This window comes from Poromitra crassiceps (assembly GCF_964638095.1).
Source record: "Poromitra crassiceps genome assembly, chromosome: 3".
NCBI lineage: Eukaryota > Metazoa > Chordata > Actinopteri > Beryciformes > Melamphaidae > Poromitra > Poromitra crassiceps.
This window is the reverse complement of record NC_139625.1, coordinates 17,953,098-17,973,596: the sequence shown is the minus strand read 5'-3', so window position 1 is coordinate 17,973,596 and position 20,499 is coordinate 17,953,098. Positions and strand designations below refer to the sequence as shown.

General features: G+C 45.8%; 1 protein-coding gene across 1 annotated transcript in view; it reads right to left on the bottom strand.

Moving 5' to 3' along the window:
* Nucleotides 1-20,117, bottom strand: part of LOC310773838 (rho GTPase-activating protein 6-like) — a gene marked incomplete at both ends in the record, with an annotated part of 167,868 nt that extends 147,751 nt beyond the window's left edge. Inside the window, one exon of the mRNA XM_083633807.1 lies at nucleotides 19,638-20,117. Within this exon, the coding sequence (XP_083489933.1) occupies nucleotides 19,638-20,117 (480 nt within the window). The remainder of the gene's footprint in view (nucleotides 1-19,637) is intronic.
* Between the last annotated feature and the right edge of the window lie 382 nt (nucleotides 20,118-20,499).

Here is a 20,499-nt window from a genome sequence, read left to right as displayed (position 1 = left end):
TTGTCAAATACCGCCGTCTCCACTGCTCGCTACCCAGGCACTTATGTATGTACTTAACCTAACTGACTTAACCTAACTAACTATCCGGTGTGCACAACATTGTCAGACTAAACTCCGGCTGACACCTCAAAAACCTACAATCCGCTACAGAAAAATGTATATTGTTTGTTTATTAACTGGCCCCTGGCCTTCTATCATTTCACGAAAGTGGCCCCCGGGCAAAGCAAGTTGAGTATCCCTGCTATAGGCTATAGAGGGGGTTTTAGAAGTGGGTATACTCAATGCCAACTGAAAGATAAGTGGGTATACTCCGTATACCTGCGTACCTGCACGACACCACTGTCCACTCATAAGGTTTTCTCTGACGGACGTTGCTGAACAGAGTCAGTTTAAAAGAATGGACGTTGTGGTTAACAGGAGGATTCTACATTCTTGGCTGAAAGTGCTCTATTATTGATTGCAAACGCGTATCAGAAATCTTCCTTATATTATGATATTAGTTTGTAGTGACACGTTGACCTCTTTTCTCCTCACACTCTTGGAGTCAAATGTTGAAGCTGCTATATCGAGTTACACTTTTACCAACTGCCTTTGACATCAGGCCTGTTTGTCACTGCACGACAGCAGTACGCTACAGGCCCAACAGATTGTTCGAGTTATGGTAGATACATTAGAAAGTGTAGAGTCGCCTGTATCAGTGTCACCAATCCTCGTGTCCTAGTGACCCAGTGACCCATAGAGAAACCTAAAGCAGATGTAACCAATTCACTACTATTGTCACGTCTTACGCCTGGGACACACCGGAAACGTCTCCGTCGCAGCGCGTCGAGCAGGAGCCTGGAGCCATTCACACCAGAAACGCTCTGTTTTGCTCTGCGCCGGTCACAACTTGTACTGACTTCATGCCTGCATGGCTGCATGTGACCGCTCGCATCTCGCCTCAAAAATAGACCAGACGTGGAAGCACTTGCTGCAGGACGCGAGACGGGCGTGCCGCGCCACGGGCGGTGTGATCCATCTCCCCTGTACCATTGGCTCCAACCGACCAGCTCTGCCCATTAATGCATTTCTTTTCCGCTCCCTGCGTGTCGCTCTCAAATGCGTCCGTCGCTATGAAACAACTCTAGCTCGTTGCTAGTAGCAAGTAGCAACTTGCTATACGCTGAAAATGGTAAGTGTTGACAAAACACCGGTCACGTTCACTTCATTTTGATCGGGTAAAGCGCAGCATGCGTGTGAGCGCTGTTACACACCTTTTGACGGAGCCTGCGGACAGATTTTCGATGCAAGTCGAAAGTCTCAAGAGAGTTAGGTTTAAATTACTACTGTAATTTGTTACTGTTGTGTCAGCTAGCCCTCCTTTCCCTGTTCTCTCCATATAGTCTCTCATACTCCCCCTGCTCTCCCTCCCCACCTCCTCCCGTTCCCGAGCCCCCCCCCCCCCCCCCCCCCCCCCCCACACACACACTTTTCTAAAGCATGGCATCCATTCCATTTTAAAGCATGGCACCCATTCTCTTTCTTTCCCCCTTCCCCTGCTCCTTTCCCCACCTCTTCTTCTCCGTTCTCTCCTCCCCCACATTTCCCATTCTCTCCCCACCTCCTCCCTCTCCCTGCTCTCTCCTCCCCCACATCCCCCCGCTCTCCCTCCCCCCTCCCCTCTCCTGCTCTCTCCTCTTTCCCCCTTCCCCATGCTCCTTCCCCACCTCCTATACTCCCCAACATTTCCCATTCCCTCCCCACCCCATCACTCTCTCACATTCCCCCTGCTCTCCTCCCTTCTCCTGCTCTCTCCTCCGCTCTCTCCTATATTTCTATATTTTCTATATTTCTCTATCAATTGTTCAATGTGTTATCTTTATTCTGTAATTTGCTACTGTTGTGTCAGCTAGAATTAGCTAGACATATTTTCTGTGAAGCCCTCTGGGACATGCTTGTGAATTAGGGCTATACAAATAAACTTGACTTGACTTGAATTGAATTGAATTGATTAGTTTATTTGGTCATATTATTCCAGAAATCAATTATCAATACAAGACTTGACTTGACTTAGGTGTGATGTTAAAAAAAATAACTATTCAAATAATATTCCTACCATGAAATTTGCTTGTCATCATCAATTTTAGACAGCAGAAATGTGTCCCGATATTAAAATATCTTCATATCATCACAATATGATTCCCCTGAAAGATATGATAACCCATAATATTGAATTATCGCCCAGCCCTACACCTTTGAGTTGCAAATCAATGTTGGAAAATGCGCCAAAACATGTCCAATAGCAAGCGATGTGAATTCATTCAGAGTGTTGCCCAATTGTTCGAGCCCAAGTGTACTCCCTGCAGATAACCATGAGAGCCTGGAGCCAAGAGCAGGACAGCACAGATAAGACACAAGCTGTAAGACGATGTCTCACTCTGGTGTGTGTGTGTGTGTGTGTGTGTGTGTGTGTGTGTGTGTGTGTGTGTGTGTGTGTGTGTGTGTGTGTGTGTGTGTGTGTGTGTGTGTGTGTGTGTGTGCGTGCGTGCGTGCATGCGTGCGTGTGTGTGTGTGTGTGTATTGGTTCAATATGAGGGGCTTTATGTCTGACAAGGTGTGCCTTCCACTGTTCATTATCATCATTATTATCAGTTAGTATCATGCATAACTACTGTATAGCTTGTTAGTGTTATGTCAAATTGATGACATGAGCTCTTTTTTCCCACGGCGCTGGCAGCAGGCCAGGCCAGGGTCAGAAAGACATTCAGTCACTCATGGACGTTTAGCAAAGGGTGCGGGGCTAGTAGGGAATGGGGACCATAGCTAGGGATGGGAAGGTCCTAGAGCAGGGACTCAACTTTGTTTTGCCTGGGGGCCATTTTTGCAAAATGACAGAAGGCCAGGGGCCAGTTGATAAACAAACATTAATTAAATTGTAGGCTTTGGGGAGTACCAGCCGGAGTTTAGTTTGACAATTTTAATGTGAAAGGTTTTCACACTCTGCCATGAACCCACATAGCATAGCATCTGAGACTGAAAACTTAAGGACCTGCCCATGACCTTCCCTGGAACATAACCCACTGCCATGCACATTTTCAGCCCAATCTGCCCTATGGTGTGGGCGTAAGGTGGTTTCCAGGTGTTTTCCAGGACTTTCCAGGGGGCTCCAGGACTTGACGACCTGCCCACGACCTTCCCCACCCGGATCATAACCCACCGCCATGCCTAATCCGACCTAGGGTGTGGGTATAAGGTGGTTTCCAGCAGTTTCCAGGTGGTTTCCAGAACTTTCCAGAACTTTCCAGAACTTTCCAGGACTTTCCAGGTGGTTCCAGGATTTGACAACCAGCCCATGACCTTCCCCAGATCATAACCCACCACCATGCAAATGTTTAGCCCAATCTGACTTGGGGTGCATTGAAATCAAAGCATGTTTAATAGCAAACAACTAGATAGAACCTTATAAAACCAAACACTAATAACTGAGCCTACATAAGTTATATTTGGACCGTCTTCAAAAATCTACTTGATATTGTAAAGATTCACTGCAATACTTAACAGTTTTGCCAGCTGGGATGTCAAAACTTTGATGCTCTGTAACTTTTAACTGCACTCAACACAGATAGAACTGTAATACCAAGGTCATGATCTGGTGACATCATCACTGATGACAACACTCACTGATGACAGAGTGCTCGAGTGACATCGCCAATTTTATACACTAGTGGACCCGTGGGAGTTGGACCCCTCCCTCCCTGTGGGAGTTGGACCCCCCTTCCCCAATTACCTAATTAAAAAATCCGGCAGGGGTGCTCTTTACACTTTCTGAAAGTTTCAGCCCGATCGCACGTAAAACGGCATAACTGTGGCTGAACAAACTTCTGCTCTCTCATACACACACACACACACACACACACACACACACACACACACACACACAGAAACTTATCGTTGTATTATGATGATGATGATAAGTGATATCATATCATCAGTGATTTATGATGAATTTGAGTGTGTCCCGGAGGCTTTGCAGACCACTGTGTTCCAGACCAGGGGGGTCTAACTCCCATGGGTCCAATACTGTAGTAATGATAATCTGTATGGCACTTTTCAAGACAGCTACTGTACAAAGTGTTTCTAAAAGGAAAAAAGACAAAGCACAGCTAAAACAGTACAAAGTAAATGCAGTCTGACAAAGAAAGAAACAAGAGCTATTAAAGCCAAACATCAAAAGCAGGTCTTGACCTGCTTTTGATGTAATAATCTTTTTTCATGTAATAGAAAATTGGGACGATACCATCTTTTTCCTCCAATGAGAGTCATAGCTGCTGCATTTTGCACAGGCTGCAGATTGCACAGGCTGCAGATAAGAAAGGGACTTTGACTGAGGGAGGTATACAGAGAGGTGCAGCAGTCTAAATACGACGGTGAATGAAGCATTGAGGGAGGTATACAGAGAGGTGCAGCAGTCTAAATACGACGGTGAATGAAGCATTGAGGGAGGTATACAGAGAGGTGCAGCAGTCTAAATACGACAGTGAATGAAGCATTGAGGGAGGTATACAGAGAGGTGCAGCAGTCTAAATACGACGGTGAATGAAGCATTGAGGGAGGTATACAGAGAGGTGCAGCAGTCTAAATACGACGGTGAATGAAGCATTGAGGGAGGTATACAGAGAGGTGCAGCAGTCTAAATACGACGGTGAATGAAGCATTGAGGGAGGTATACAGAGAGGTGCAGCAGTCTAAATACGACGGTGAATGAAGCATGACTGGAAAAGTGAGTCTATCAAAGTGAAGGATGGAAGAGAGTGAGTTTATCTTACTGGAAGAAAGACAGGCGGGTGAGAGGGCGAGAGAGGAACAGGTGACCAGAGAGGAGAGTCTGACCGATCCGATTCTCAAATGTTTGATCTCATTTCGAAGAAGGTTGTGAGTCGAGAAACACACTAGTGTCAAGCCAAACACTCACACTCACACACACACACACACACACACACACACACACACACACACACACACACACACACACACACACACACACACACACACACACACACACACACACACACACACACACACACACACACATTATTACAGGTATTAATTCTTAAAGCTTATAGCTCCCACTAGCCTAAATCCTGCGTGTGTAAGCAGGAACATTCAGCTAATCCTGACTAAATGCAGCATGAACCATTTTTAGTTTCCCAAAAATATTTGAACAAATATGATTTGATCATACGGGCTCATTTTTCAGCTACGGGACAGGATATATAAATGAGAAGACTTCCTGAAACTCCTTATGAAGAATATTGCACACGCACATGCCCGGCTGCCCGACTTTACAGCAGAAATAAGCATGTTTACAGCCTGGTTCAAAGAACAGTTTTGCTCTGTATAGATAATTTGTCCTTTCATCACAACTTTAATTTTTATACAACTGTTTTACAAGACTGTTTAGGGGCGTGATTGACAGGTCGCCTGTCCAGTGATCACGCAGCTCGCCCTTGGCAAAATCACAGACCAATAACAGGCGGCGCTGCAGCTGTATGGGAAACCCCTGGTTTGGCTAACGCGAGAACCAAGCAGGAACCAAGATGGCAGCCGCCCAAATGCCAAACTAGAGGCTTCACAACGTCCACAAATCAATGGGTGACATCACCGTGGTTACATCCATATATTTCTACAGTCTATGGATCCAAATACCCCAGCAATTACTTTCACATAAAGCATCAACATAGTAAAATTAATGGCGAGACCCAACTGATAAAGTCCTCCTCATCTATGATCCACTGCAGCAGCGAGATGATTTGAGGATGTTTCATACACACATTTTGCAGAAATTGAGCCAACTATGTTTCCATGTGACACCGACATATGGGCGGAATTAACGGCTTTTCATAGCACCTACATCTCAAGCATCTCAAGAGCTTGTAGGAGTTACGGGATACAAATTGGATATATGATAAGAATTTTCACAAGAGCCAAACTGACCATGTGCAAATACCACATTTATTGCTTATCTGATATGGATGAAAAATCTCTTAGAATAAAGATGACTGCTACGGTACTTTTGCCTCTTTCTCTTACAACATAGATCGTAAGTCAGTGTGGAACCACAACATCCAAAACCACTTACAATACTTTTGGCATTTAGGAACTTAGCAACCTCCCCCACTTTTAAACAAAGGATATGTTTGAAAAGCAGAACATTTTCTTTCTCTCAAGATGTTGCGAAATGTTTTCGCCCAGTGTGCGTATCATATCGCCCCCGTTTACACTGATTGAGACGAACACACAAATGGGAAGTTGTAAAGTACACCTAACACACAGCGTGGGACATGTGAGAGGATGAGAGTGGGCTTGGAGCTTCTCCATGCTCTCCCTATGGCCCATGACAAACCATATTAGAGAGACCATTAGTGGACATTGGGCTCTCTGTAATACACACACAAATACACAAGGGGGACGAGCGAGCATGTGTGCCTGCAAGACTCAGGATCTCACAATAATGACACTAACGCACACACACACACATCAGATTCTGTCCCCCACACGCAGAAACCCAACCCGGCTTTCTGACTGGAGGAGCTGGCTTAATCGGCAACAGACAGCGAGATCTGGCCGTGTTGACTTTTCAGCCGTCTCTATTTCAAGCTGTGCTCTTTCTCCATTGTTGAGAAAACATCCCAAAGGAGATGTGAGATTGATAAACCAAAACCCCACTGTTTTCCTGTTGCTTTTCAATGAAAGAGCCTGTGTCAAAGACAATCAATGGAAAGAAAGTTATTTAAAAAAACGGCCCCCCCGGGAGATTTTTGCTCAAAAGAGAAGAGGCTATGTTTATGCTGCTGGCGTCAGGCACAGGTATTTTTTAAACGCCGATTGAAATTCTGGTGCCGTGTGGTTGATTTGATACCTATTGTCGAGTTAAGAAATAAACAGCTTTTAACTTTGACTTTGGTTCATGTTTGACACATTTTCTCCACAGATGTAGTCTACTTGGCCAATTCCCCCATGCTGTCGTTGCTCCACCCCCTCTGCCGATCTGTGGAGAGTTGTAGACTAGCACATGCTTCCTCCGATACATGTGCAGTCGCCGGCCGCTTCTTTTCACCCGAGGAGGAGTTTCACAGGACGTCACGTAGCACGTGGGAGGATCACGCTATTGCGAACATGCACCCCAACCGTCCAGAGGAGGCGCTACTGCAGCGACCAGGGCGCATACCCATAATCCGACTTCCCACCTGCAGACAGTCAATTGGTAACATGGTGTCTTGAACCCGCAACCCTCATGTTGGTAGGCAGGGAATCGTCCGCTGCACTCCCCGGATGCCCATGACCACATTAAATTGAGATATTACTATAATTACTGTTAAGCAAACAAGACCATTAGAGAGAAGATTGGCAGCCTCTACCGGCCTCTACCCTGCATTTTACATTGCTTTACAGCACAAATGGAGATTGTTTCATGGCACGAAGTGGGAAGAAGGTGCAGCTCTTCCAGCACAAGTTGAGTTAAAGCTTTCAGAGTTTTGTGGCGATGGCAGACGGTGCAACGTGTGAAAGGCAGATTTTAAAAAACAAATCACCTCTAACATGATTATCCACATATAACCACGGAAACAAAAAGGCTTATGGGAGATGTAGTCTTAAGTTTGAGATGGCACGAGATTGAGGCTATACCAATTGTCTCCACATGGTCTCATGTGTTTAGGGTCATTATAATGTGCCAAGGTCTCACCGTTTATTTGACGATGATATATTGAGGTTTAAAGAGTCAGTGCCTTTAGCTATTCTCCATCCCCTTACTGCCATTTTGAACCCCTGAAACATTTGAGGGCAGAGGGCCAGAAGTCTTGTTAGCATAGATACCGTAAAGAGAAGAGCCTCACTGATGTGTGAGAAAATTGAAATCTTAAAGCGGATGACAAAATGCATCCATTTCAACTGAGAAAGAATGTTTAGTTGGATTGCCTCCCTTGGAAATAGAAAGTGTTCTGGTCTTTGTACATGTTTTGCATGGCAACAGCCAAGCACATTCAATTTGATAATGAGCATAATCAAACTACTGCGCTCGCAGAGCCGCACACATCAATCCAGGGACTTTCTCCCCAGAGGGGAAATGTACCAGAACACGCTGAGGTCATCCGCACCATGGCCAATGTGTTTAGCAATGAGGAGCAGTGGGTCAGAAGATACGAATGAGCAGCAGCTTAGCTCCGATAAAAGACTGCCATCCAGCATTAAACACCAGCTCAATTGGCCGTGTCTGCGGGTGGGAAGCCGGATAGGGTATGTGTCCTGGTCCCTGCACTATAGCGCCTCCTCTGGTCACTCTGGGCGCCTGTTCAACGGGGAGGGGAACTGGGGGAAGGGGAATAACGCGTTCCTCCGCACTCGCTAAACACGATTAAACACGATTTCAGACGGAAGCCCGTCTTTATTGTCACACGAACACTTCAACACCTGCATGCGGCCACAACATACACTCATGCTGACGGTGGCCGGTGAAATATGTCCTCTGCATTTGACCCATCCAGGCTTGTCCTTTCCTCCAGGGGACAGGCCAGGAGCAGTGGTCGCTTTTTCTTTCCAGCGCCCGGGGACCAACTTCAGATGTTGTCGTCACTGGTCGGATGACTATCTTCTGCATGTTTTTAGTGGGGGGTTATGTATGGAGGAACCCCCTGGGGCGTACGGGGAGAACATGCAAACTCCACACAGAAAGGCCCTTTCGACGAGATAGCCCACCTGGGCAGTAGGCACTGAAGATATGGGGGGGTCACAACTCCAGTGCCCACAGCGTCCCAGGCGAGAATCGAACTCAGGACCTTCTAGCTGTGAGGCGACAGCGCTACCGACTGCGCCACCGTACCCCCGTACTACGTCCTCGCGGTGAAACTCCTCGCTGCGACTCCACATGTATCGGAAGAAGCACCCTCCCCAGATTGGCAGAGGGGGCGGAGCAACAACTGGGACAGCTTATAGGGGAAATTGGTAATATACAATTGGGAGAAAAAGGCGGAAAACCCATAAATAACAAAAAAAAAAAGTTGACTTCTTTAGTTGAGGGCAGCACTGTTTCCACCACAGTCAACCATCATCTAATATAGATTCTCAAACTGATTTTCCGATTCAAATTCTTACCAGGGGTATTGTTTTATTTCCTGCAGGATGCCATGAGATCAGACTGTGATTTTAGAGAATTTCTAAAAGACCTGAAGCAGAAAATGCCAGCGAAAGCCGGGGAAATCATCCTGAGGTCGGACTGTCACCGTTTCCAAGCTGATCCGCCCTCTTGCACATCATTCATAAAAACAGCTTGGGGTCTCTCGATAACATCGTATATTAGAGTCAATGCAATAACTCCACTGGGGTTTGGGATTTGTAATGAGTCGTTCTTCCCGGTATAGGGTGGATTTTGATACCAGCATTCCAAACATGTCCAACCATCAAGGTCTTATTCCTCCAACGCAGACCTCCTCGCTCAGAGGGAACTTGGGGGGCGAGAAGGGAGGAACGGCAGAACAGATAGCAGTTTGGTTCACAAGTTCAAGCTTCTCGCTAGTTCTCCTACAGAGAGAAAGTGCATTTGATCGTGATCATGTAGTTGATCATAATGGGGGAAGAATGTACTTTGGAAACTTGCTTATCTCAAATCTCAGATATATAAACTGAGCTGGCTGGAGAACATCAACAACAGGTGTGAGATGTAATCTATAAAAACTGTGGGAGTTATTAGAATATACGTATATGCATCCTTCATGTTCGGAATAAGCTTTGCATCAGTGTTTGAAAGTTTTTGCAGTTGGATCGAAGTCATCCAAACAGCTCAATAGTTAGTTGATTATTTCCATTGATTGTGAACTGAAACACATCATTCATTGCATGAACGCAGCACTGGGAGAAACAGTTTTTTTTTTTTTGGTCATACACATTGGATATGCGCAGCACATATTGGACCAATGAAATGTGAATCTATAGGGGAGGTTTGTGTAGTATTTGCCTACTGTGTGTGGCGTGTTGGATGTATTCTTTAACCCCTGCTGCCAAGCTGCTATAAACAGTTCAACATGGATCACCATTGAAAACACTACTGTTGGCATCCTGGCCCAAAGCCAGATGGCCCGCATGGCTCGCAGCATAAACAATGGCAAGAATGTGGCCCAGTTCAATTTCCATACTCAAATATTTTCAGAAAAGACGAACGCTGAATTCACAGTTGATGCACAGACACAGAGCCCAACACTTCTGATAGATGAGCCATTTTGGCAGCAGCTTGCGAAAATGTTTGCACAGGCCGAGTTGGCTATTGTTCAATTTGCAACAGATATGTTTTCCTCGGATATTTAAGATGCGCAGCATCCTCACGAAACGCATCGCGGTAATGTCAAATATTATTGCAACCACTGGTTCCCCAGCCCCTTTGTGAGCCAGTTTTATACCTGCACAATTTGCTTTCGACGGATTACGCGCCGGGCCATTGGAAAGGAATTTTTAATATTTCACAGGAAATGGTACCCAATTGCCCCCCATCTCGTCTCAAATGGAAGGATGAAACACAACTTCGGGGCTGTAGATCGTAAATGGTGATAGCTTGATTGTTATCACTGGTTTGGCAGTGCTGTATATTTATGAGAACAATGTAAATGTTACCTTTAAAGGCAATACTTACACTGTTTGACCATATGTGCAGATGAGTTGGGTTCGGCCTTCCTGGAGCACAGTGTATGACTGTTTTGACTGGCGGATCTTCTAGGGCGCTTGACAGTGCACAGATGTTTGAGTGTGTGTGTGTGTGTGTGTGTGTGTGTGTGTGTGTGTGCGTGCGTGCGCGTGTGTGTGTGTGTGTGTGTGTGTGTGTGTGTGTGTGTGTGTGTGTGTGTTTGTGTGCACGTGCGTGCGTGCGTGAGTGCGTGCGTGTGACAGAGAGAAGTGGGCAGCTGAACCTCTAGACTCTAGAGGGTCTCTCTTCTAGAGGTTCTCTAGAGTCTAGAGAACACATTTGTTATCCATGTGTTTGCTCTAGTGAAAGGCATCAACCTATTCCAAATCCTGACATTACTTTGTTTTTGTCTCATTAGATAAGATTATAGAAAATGAGGCCCAGTCCTGAACTGTGCTGTGTTGATATCTGCAGTCGTACAGTGGGTGTAACATTTGATTGATATCTCTGACCAGGCTTCACAGAAACGCTGCACTGCTAGCAACAAAATCCATCCGTCACGGTATGTCAGTCAGTCTTTACCATCACGCTCTGTCAGTCAGGCTTTACGTCACGCTCTGTTAGTCAGTCTTTACCGTCACGCTCTGTCAGTCAGTCTTTACCGTCACACTGTCGGTCAGGCTTTATCATCATGCTCTGTCAGTCAGGCTTTACCGTCACGGTCTGTCAGTCAGTCTTTACCGTCACGCTCTGTCAGTCAGTCTTTACCGTCACACTCTGTCAGTCAGTCTTTACCGTCATACTGTCGGTCAGGCTTTATCGTCATGCTCTGTCAGTCAGTCTTTACCGTCACACTCTGTTAGTCAGTCTTTACCGTCACACTCTGTCAGTCAGACTTTCCCATCACACTGTCAGTCAGTCTTTACTGTCACACTCTGTCAGTCAGTCTTTACCGTCACACTCTGTCAGTCAATCTTTACCGTCACACTCTGTCAGTCAGTCTTTACCGTCACACTCTGTCAGTCAGTCTTTATTGTCATGCTCTGTCAGCCAGGCTTATACCGTCACACTCTGCCAGTCAGGCTTTACCATCATGCTCTGTCAGTCAGTCTTTACCGTCACACTGTCGGTCAGGCTTTATTGTCATGCTCTGTCAGTCAGTCTTTACCGTCACGCTCTATCAGTCAGGCTTTATTGTCATGCTCTGTCAGTCAGTCTTTACCGTCACACTGTCAGTCAATCTTTACCGCCACACTCTGTCAGTCAGGCTTTATTGTCATGCTCTGTCTTTACCGTCACACTCTGTCAGTCAGACTTTCCCATCACACTGTCAGTCAGTCTTTACTGTCACACTCTGTCAGTCAGTCTTTACCGTCACACTCTGTCAGTCAGTCTTTACCGTAACACTCTGTCTTTACCGTCACACTCTGTCAGTCAGTCTTTATTGTCATGCTCTGTCAGTCAGTCTTTACCGTTACACTCTGTCAGTCAGTCTTTACCGTCACACTCTGTCCGTCAGTCTTTACATCACACTCTGTCAGTCAGTCTTTACCGTCACGCTGTCAGTCAGACTAGACTCTGTCAGTGCTATGCAGCAGTTTTAAACATCATATATCATTGTCAAATGAATGATACCTTGGTAAAACTGCTGTGAAATAAGCCCATGGTAGGACAAGTGCTAGCTTCTATCCCACACCAGTGGTACTGTAGCCTATTGTGTGTTTTTCCAGATGTAAGAGCTCATTTATAAATATGTTGCTTCCAAAGAGGGCATGTTTTCAGACATTAAATTGCTTGTTTGTCTGGCTGTCATCTCAAAAATCTATGAATGGAGAGAATGTGCAATGGAAGGACCAATTGGATTTCAATGATCCGATCCAGTTGTGAAATTTCCACTATTAGATGGTTATTGTTTTTGAGCAGTAAATATGAAACTACTGGAGAAATGATGCCTCGGGATGTAACGTAATGAGAACAGCCTGTCCTGTTTTGTAATATAAAGCAATAAGCAATCCTGCAGATTTCCCACCAAATCTGACCTGGTGTGCCTCACAATGTCCACTGCAGTGTAGAGGCTGAGAGAGGCTGCCAGTCTGAAGCCAAACAGCTGTGACCTTACCACAGCTCACTTGTTTTAGATGCTGTGAGATCAATCATTTTAGAAGAGTAATTGTCCGTTTTTGACAAATGGTGGATATCTTAGTTTGGAGTGCATTTCTTTACATAGATACTCTCTCGTCTTCCAATGCATGGGGTAAGTGGGTCTAAATATAGACCGTACGATGTCAACATTCCATAAACAACCAGGGATTAAATTAGCTGACCACTGTTTCCTGTGTGTGTGTGTGTGTGTGTGTGTGTGTGTGTGTGTGTGTGTGTGTGTGTGTGTGTGTGTGTGTGTCTGTGTGTGTGTGTGTGTGTGTGTGTGTGTGTGTGTGTGTGTGTCTGTGTGTGTGTGTGTGTGTGTGTGTGTGTGTGTCTGTGCATGCATGAGTGAGAGAGAGAGAGTGGAAGAAAGAGATAAAGCATGTGTGAGCGTGTTACACACAGTGATAAGACAAATTAGAACATAATTTACAAAACGCTAAAATCATAAGTTGATCATATTGCTCAAGTGTAGAGAATCAGGTCTGTTCCGTTTAATTTAACAGGGATCCACTTTCCGAAGTCCAATTATAAAAAATTCCACGCTTAGTTTTTTTTTTATCATACTTCATATTTAATATTTCATTATTTTGCATAGTATGTGTCCCTTTTCTCAGATGTTGACATCTCATTTTACAGCAAAACACACTCCACCAGATGAATCTCCTCCAGTCAGAGAGCCGTCTAAAAACAGGCAGAGGATGCTTTTTGACGCTTTGTTGCGTCAGTGCTCTTTCAACATCAACAACTCCACCATGGAAAAAAGCTATTAAGCAATCATGGCTATTATAACTGTCAGGCTTTGCTTTAGTATGTAAACCATCACATCCTCACTTAGTCTACCGTCTCTGTTTGCCCTCCTCTCTCTCTCTGCCTCTTCCTTCTTCTCTCTCCTTACAAAGGCATACCAAGAGTCAGTTCTGCACAGGTTACCTACACACACACGCACATACGCACGCACGCACGCAAATGCGTGCAGTGGATACGCCAAACGTTCCAATTGCGTACAGTGGATCAGTGGCAAAAATAGCAGAGTCCCAACACATAATGTGTTTTCTTGCATCATTTTGAGATCAGGACCTCTTCCTATCAATTTACAGAACAATGTACTGTACTGATAGCACTGGGCAATATATCTACATTATATCGATATTGTGATATATCGTCTTCGATTTAGGATATTGTAATATCGTGATATGGCATAAGTGTTGTGTTTTCCTGGTTTTAAAGGCTGCATTACAGTAAAGTGATGTCATTTTCTGAACTTAACAGACTGTTCTAGCTCTTCTATTATTTGTCTTTACCCACTTAGTCATTATATCCACATTCCTGATGATTATCCTTTTTATATAAAAGGGAGTAAGTGGGTCGTGTCTGCATTTTTGGTCTGCAATTTTTGTCGCACACATTGTGAATTCTGTGATGATTTTGGTGAGCATAATGATGTCACTGATGATGTCACAATGTCTATGACATCATCAGTGATGTCACTCGAGCACTCGATGATGCCATCAGTGATGGTCACTCGAGCAATTGTGACGTCACTGATGATGTCACAGTGTCTATGACATCAGCAGTCAATGTGCAGACTACTTTTCCTCAATACCGATCACTCACTGACGTCAGTGATGCGAAGTTGAGGAATTGTGCGCTGAGTGATGTCACTCGAGCACTCCATGATGTGATCAGTGATGGTCACTTGAGCAATTGTGATGTCATCAGCGAGTGATGTCATCAGTGATGCGAACTTGGGCAATTGTGCGCTGCGCATGCCAATAGAGCAGGCGAGGCCACGCAGCAGCCATGTGCGAGCCCGCACCCTGTAGAGTGGGCCAGCCTAGGAATCGAGCGAGTGTAGCGCGCGAGATTTCTTGTTGATCAAAAATCTCATGTGTAAATATATTTTGTGAGAGTGATTTTGTCCATATCGCCCGGCCCTACTGCCTGCTTACAAGTGAACATTTAGCCCACTTGGTAGAAAATATCGGGATATATCATCGCCATTCAGCCTAAAATAGATTTTTTAGGCCATATCGCCCGCAGCCCTATTTGGCCTGACACTCAAAGCGTACTGGGCTACAATGTATCTTCTTTACATGACGGCTACGCTGCAGGGATGAAGTCAGTGTACCTTCACTTTTCGTGATTTGCTGCCACTGAGTCGACCCCAAAACGCCTCCATTCTGTACATTTCCAGGCTTTATTGTTGCACTTTGTCTGAGGAATTTAAATCACAGCCAACAGTGTGTGAAACATAGCAGCAGATCAGCAGCCCCTCTTGGCTCTGTGTTTGTACAAACACTCTGAGGTGCAGTAACTCCACGCTCCACATCGGCCTAATGACTCCAAACTGATGCTCTCATTATGTGATCCTCAATGGGACGGGGGGGGGGGGGGGTGGTTATGGAAAATTTACTTAGACTGGTGGGAAACTGTGGCGAGTGAGAGATTCTCAACATTTTAAAGAGGGACAAGTTCTAAATCTTCTTGCACAGCTATCTTAGTGAGAACCAATTTGAGTTTTATACCTGGGAATTGAGGACATTTTAGCAAAGTGAGGACATTTTGGCCGGTCCTCACTTTCTCACACACCTTCAAAGGAAGGGCTGTTTGAAGGTTAATACCCCGTTCAAGACAACTCGGACCGCCGGAAAAAATGGGTTCCGACCTGTAAAAAGTGAATTGAACGGTCGTTCAGGCCGGAATTACAGCTCGGAAATTCGGGTATCATTCAGAGCTCCGGTTTCTCCGAGTTGACGTAACAGCCACATCAAAATGGCTACTTGCATCGTTAATGATAATCACAGAATTATTATAAAGACGTTTGTTGACGTTTTAACACACAAGTTGAGTTCTTAATTATGTAATGTAACGTTTCATATGTGTTTGTATCATCTGTGTTTCGCTCTGTGTGAAATTCAGCATTCAGCATGTTCGGTTAGCATTGTTCGCTAGTAGGTAGCTACCATGCTAACGCGGGTTGCTATAGCAACAGTTTGGGCTTTCCCCCCGAGCGGGAGGTGCAGCGTGAACGCAAATCTGTCCAGGGCGGAGGTTCCGTGTTGAAACCTCCGGCGGGCCGAGTTGTCATGAATGCGGCATATGCCCCCGTTCACACAGGACGCCAAAGCAACGCTAAACCTAAGCTCAACCTACGCTGAACCCACACGTTTCATTTAGGCGTCCTTACAGGTGACGCCGTACACACCACCCGCGCGCGTGTCACGCTGAAGCCTCGCCGAAGCCACGCTCTCACGCCTTCAGCTCTACTTAGGTTCGGTGTCCTGTGTGAACAAGGGCTAAGACTCACATTCAAGGGTTAGGTTAGAATTTGGTTAGACATTTAGTTGTGATGGTTAAGGTTATGGGCTAGGTCCTAGATCCTCTTTGGGCGGCTCGCGAGACGATGGCGGCTCTAGACTCTTTCATTGTCGGCTCGCGGCTCGCAGCGGATAGAAATAATACAATCATGTCAAAACCATTCCCTCACTGCGGTGTCAAACAAACTGCGTGGTTGCCAGGTTTGTGGCCCTTTGGAGCACCAAATGGGGGTTGAAACTCACCATATAGCCTACCGGTATCTGGCAACACTGCAAACAAGCCAATGCCTCGTGCATGGAGGGATTGGGTCAGTGGCAGGGAGGGACGCAGAAACAGAGCGCTTCAGGTGTGAATGACAGGGCGTATTGTTGCAGCTGGCATTTCCTCGTCGTTAACGAGAAATGCGCAAGCTGCAACAATCAAGTCACCAGCGTCCCAGCGTCGGAGTTTTAACGATAAGCAAAGCAGCTGTCTAGAGGTTTGCAGCTGCATCCCAGAGAGAGACAGACTGAACATCAGAATGTTTTCATTATATATATTTTAATCAAGTCGGTGTGAATGTTTTCATCGCTTTTATCATTTTTTATATCGTTTATATATATATATATATAAATGATAAAACCAATGATAAATATAATGATATAATAATATATAATAATGATATATATATATATAAAGTCGGTCTGAATGTTTTTATGATTTTTATAATTGTTTCTAACATTTGTATCATTGGTTCTAAATGTTTTATCATTGGTTTTATCATTTAATAAACTAAAAACTAAATCAAATGCTTACTGTGTGGTTTTGCGGTAAAAGTGGCTCTCCTCTTGACTTTGACCGGCTAGTGTGGCTCTCATGGAGAAAGTAGTGAGGATCACTGGGCTAGGTGATACACAACTTGCGGCCCGGGGGCCTGATGCAGCCCACGATAAGGTGCAGAGTGGCCCCCTGACCATTTTTTATAATTCACAAAAAAAACGTTAAATAAAGTTTGACTGAGCTCCTGCTGAATTGTCAAATATCACCACCTGCTCACCGCCCAGGCACTTATATGCACTGCACGTATATGTCCATATATGTAGGCTACTATGAACAACGTTAACATAACCTAACTAACACTAACCTGTGTGTGCAAAATTGTCAGACTAAACTCCGGCTGACACCCCAAAAACCTACAATCTGCTCGAGAAAATGTTATGTTTGTTTATTAACTAGCTCCATGGGCCTCCTGTCATTTTGCAAAAGTGGCCCCCGCGCAAAGTTGAGTATCCCTGGGCTAGGGGCTAAGCTAGGGAATGCATTATGCCAATGAATGTCCTCACTAAGATAGCTGTACAAAAATGTGTGAGTGTGAGTGTGTGTGTGTGTGTGTGTGTGTGTGTGTGTGTGTGTGTGTGTGTGTGTGTGTGTGTGTGTGTGTGTGTGTGTGTGTGTGTGTGTGTGTGTGTGTGCGAGAAACGGAAACAGCTATGAGTGAAGCTGGAGCTGCCGTTTTGAAACAGGAAATGATGCGAGAGCTGTCTGTGCTTGACCCTGTGACCGCCAGCAGCTTGACTCCGTGACCGCTAGCAGTCGTGAGAACCAGATCCTGCAGGCCATCTGAAATACTTCTGCCTGGGCCATGTGTCCTCGGCACGTCAACACAACACACACACACACACACACACACACACACACACACACCGACACACACACACACACACACACACACACACACACACACACACACACACCGACACACGGCAAGAAAGACAAGAGGAAAGCACGTAGGCTAAGACAGAGGAGGAGAGACATGGAGTGAGAGAGGAGAGTGTGTGAGTGAGAAAGAGAGAGAGAGAGAGAGTCCACAAAAGAAGCAGGGAAATCATCATACCTTTCCACCAGTGTGCCAAATATGTAGCCAATAAAGCCCCCTGCTAAAATAATAAGTCTCCCAAGTATGTTTTGGTAAGTTTCATTCGCTGCTTTCCACTTATTCACACTCAATTTGGAGCCTATATATTTATGAACACTAAAAAACAATGAAAACACCCCAAAACGTATAGCAACAAAAAGAAAATCTGTGCTCTCATAATCCTCTGATAATCAACTCCGGCAATGCACACTTCATGACACATTTTATTGGGTTTAATATCCTTGGCCGCCCCACACACCCGCCCCCACGCAGCGACGTCCAGAAATTACAATGTGGCCAATCAGGTAAAACAGTCATGGTGTCTCCGGATTGTTATTCTTATGTGTGGGACCACTGTCACAATAATAACAGAAACCCCTGGGCTGGGAAAGTCCAGATGGGAGAAGTGACCAGTGCTGCTCACAGCTCACCCCCACCTCCACCCCCCCAACCCCTAATTATCCAAGTGCCCTTGAGCAAGACAGAGAACCAAGACACTTCAAGCAGCTGCACCAGTGGTCAGTGATGGGCTGAAAGGTCAGGTCAGACCCATAAATCTCCCAATTAGCCTACACCCCTCAATTAAGCCCCCCAACCCCCCCCCCCCACACACACACACACCCACACACACACACACACACACACACACACACACACACACACACGCACACGCCTCAAATGTAGCCTAAGCAAAATGGGACCTGAACTCTTAAACCACAAGAACTCCAAGAATTCAACTTCAGTAGGTCTATTGATAGCAATCAGCAATTTTCTGCGCTTATTCAAAGGAGGTGTATTTTGGCCTACAGTGCATTTGTGCCGTAATGGTAACAGAAATAACCAGCGTCTACTCTAAAGTCTGCTGATTGCCTTTTATGCTCCTCCAAGAGCTACAATGGAGCTGCTCCAGTGTGCGTTATTATTGCATTGTTATTGTGTTATTTGAATGCAATCAGGGATGCAGTGGGGGGCAACCCACCCAGACTCAGTTGCTGTTTAATCAACTTTTTATACTGACAGTTCTCGGGGAGGGGGGGGGGGGGGGGGGGGTCAGGGTGGCCACCATGAGTCCTTGAGGAGGTTCCAGCAAACTGGTCAATTGTTACACTTCACCATTATTTCATTTACAAGATGTTAACACAAGTAGAGCATGTTGAAGAATGACTACTTTGATCGTTTCACTGTTATCTGTTGGCCTCCAACAACACAGAATTCAGGACAAAATCATATCTGACAAAAACATGTTTTCAGATTTGAGTCTGGGTGAGAGACAAATGTGGGTCCATCATGGCCCTGCAAGGGTCCCTGATATGAAAAAGTTTGATTATCACTGGTGTACTAGGAATTTTAAGGGGAGAAAAGTTCTCATACTTTTCTCATACAGAAAAGTATGAGAAAAGTTCACATAGTTTTCTGAAAGTGTTTTTTGTGTGTGTTGGTGGTTGTTTGCCATGATGATCACTAACTGGAGGTCTACTACTGCATCACTGAATACAAATTGAATTCTGTTGAAACGTGAAATGATAAACGGCCACACGGGCGGAACTGGGATGCAAACAGCTGCAGTTTGACTGAGTGGAAACCACTTGGCCACACTGGGACACACAGACACAGACATAACAAGTGTACCTCTGATTTCCACACGACGTAAGCGTGCGAGCTGGCCTGCTGGACCTTCCTCTGCAGCCACCTCCGCGGGGAGAACAGCGTGCCGGTGCTCCCACCCGGCGCGGCCCCGGGACCCCCCCTCACCAGAAACGGTAAATCCGTGGCGGTATTCCTTTTGGCACGCTTCACCACATCGTAATCAAAGTGGAAGTTGGTCGAGTACGGGCCGGGGGACACGTCCAGCGGTATGGAGGGAGAGGAGAGGGACGGCGTTATGGGCTCCTTAAGTGTGGGAATCTTGGTGCGTAATAAAGCCGGCTTCAGACCCAAGCGCTCCGGTGACGCACCACCAGCGGCACTTGCTCCCTCGGTGTCCCCGCAGTGCCTTATGATGGCAGGGTCCAAGCTCCGGGTCTGGCGGAGCCTCCGTTTGGTCATGGCTTTGGATGAGGGAGAGGAGCAGGAGAAGACGCTGTTGAGGAGCCCTTGCGCTGAAGACATGTCTGCACAGCAGATTTCACATCAGCGCTGCTAAAAAAAAAAAAAGCGCGCCTGCAAATAAAAGATACGGCTTCGGCGCTGTCCCATCTAAAGTGAAATACTAGTTCCACGCACAAGCCTGTTGAAGAGCTGGAAGGTGTTGCATTTGTGTGGCTAGACGCTGCGTAAAAGCGCACAGAGGGAGAGGCAAGCCGTCCGTGTTCCTCTCCCCGTGCTCTGCTCTGCACGTTTCTCATTCCCAAACTGCAGCGGAGTGACAGACTAATAGAGTGAGTGGGAGGGGGGGTTCAGAAAACATGGGATGAAAAGGACGGCTTGATAGGCCTATTCTGTTACTCCCGCTGATTTGCGCAATAACCAGCGCGCGAAGGAGAATAGGCTG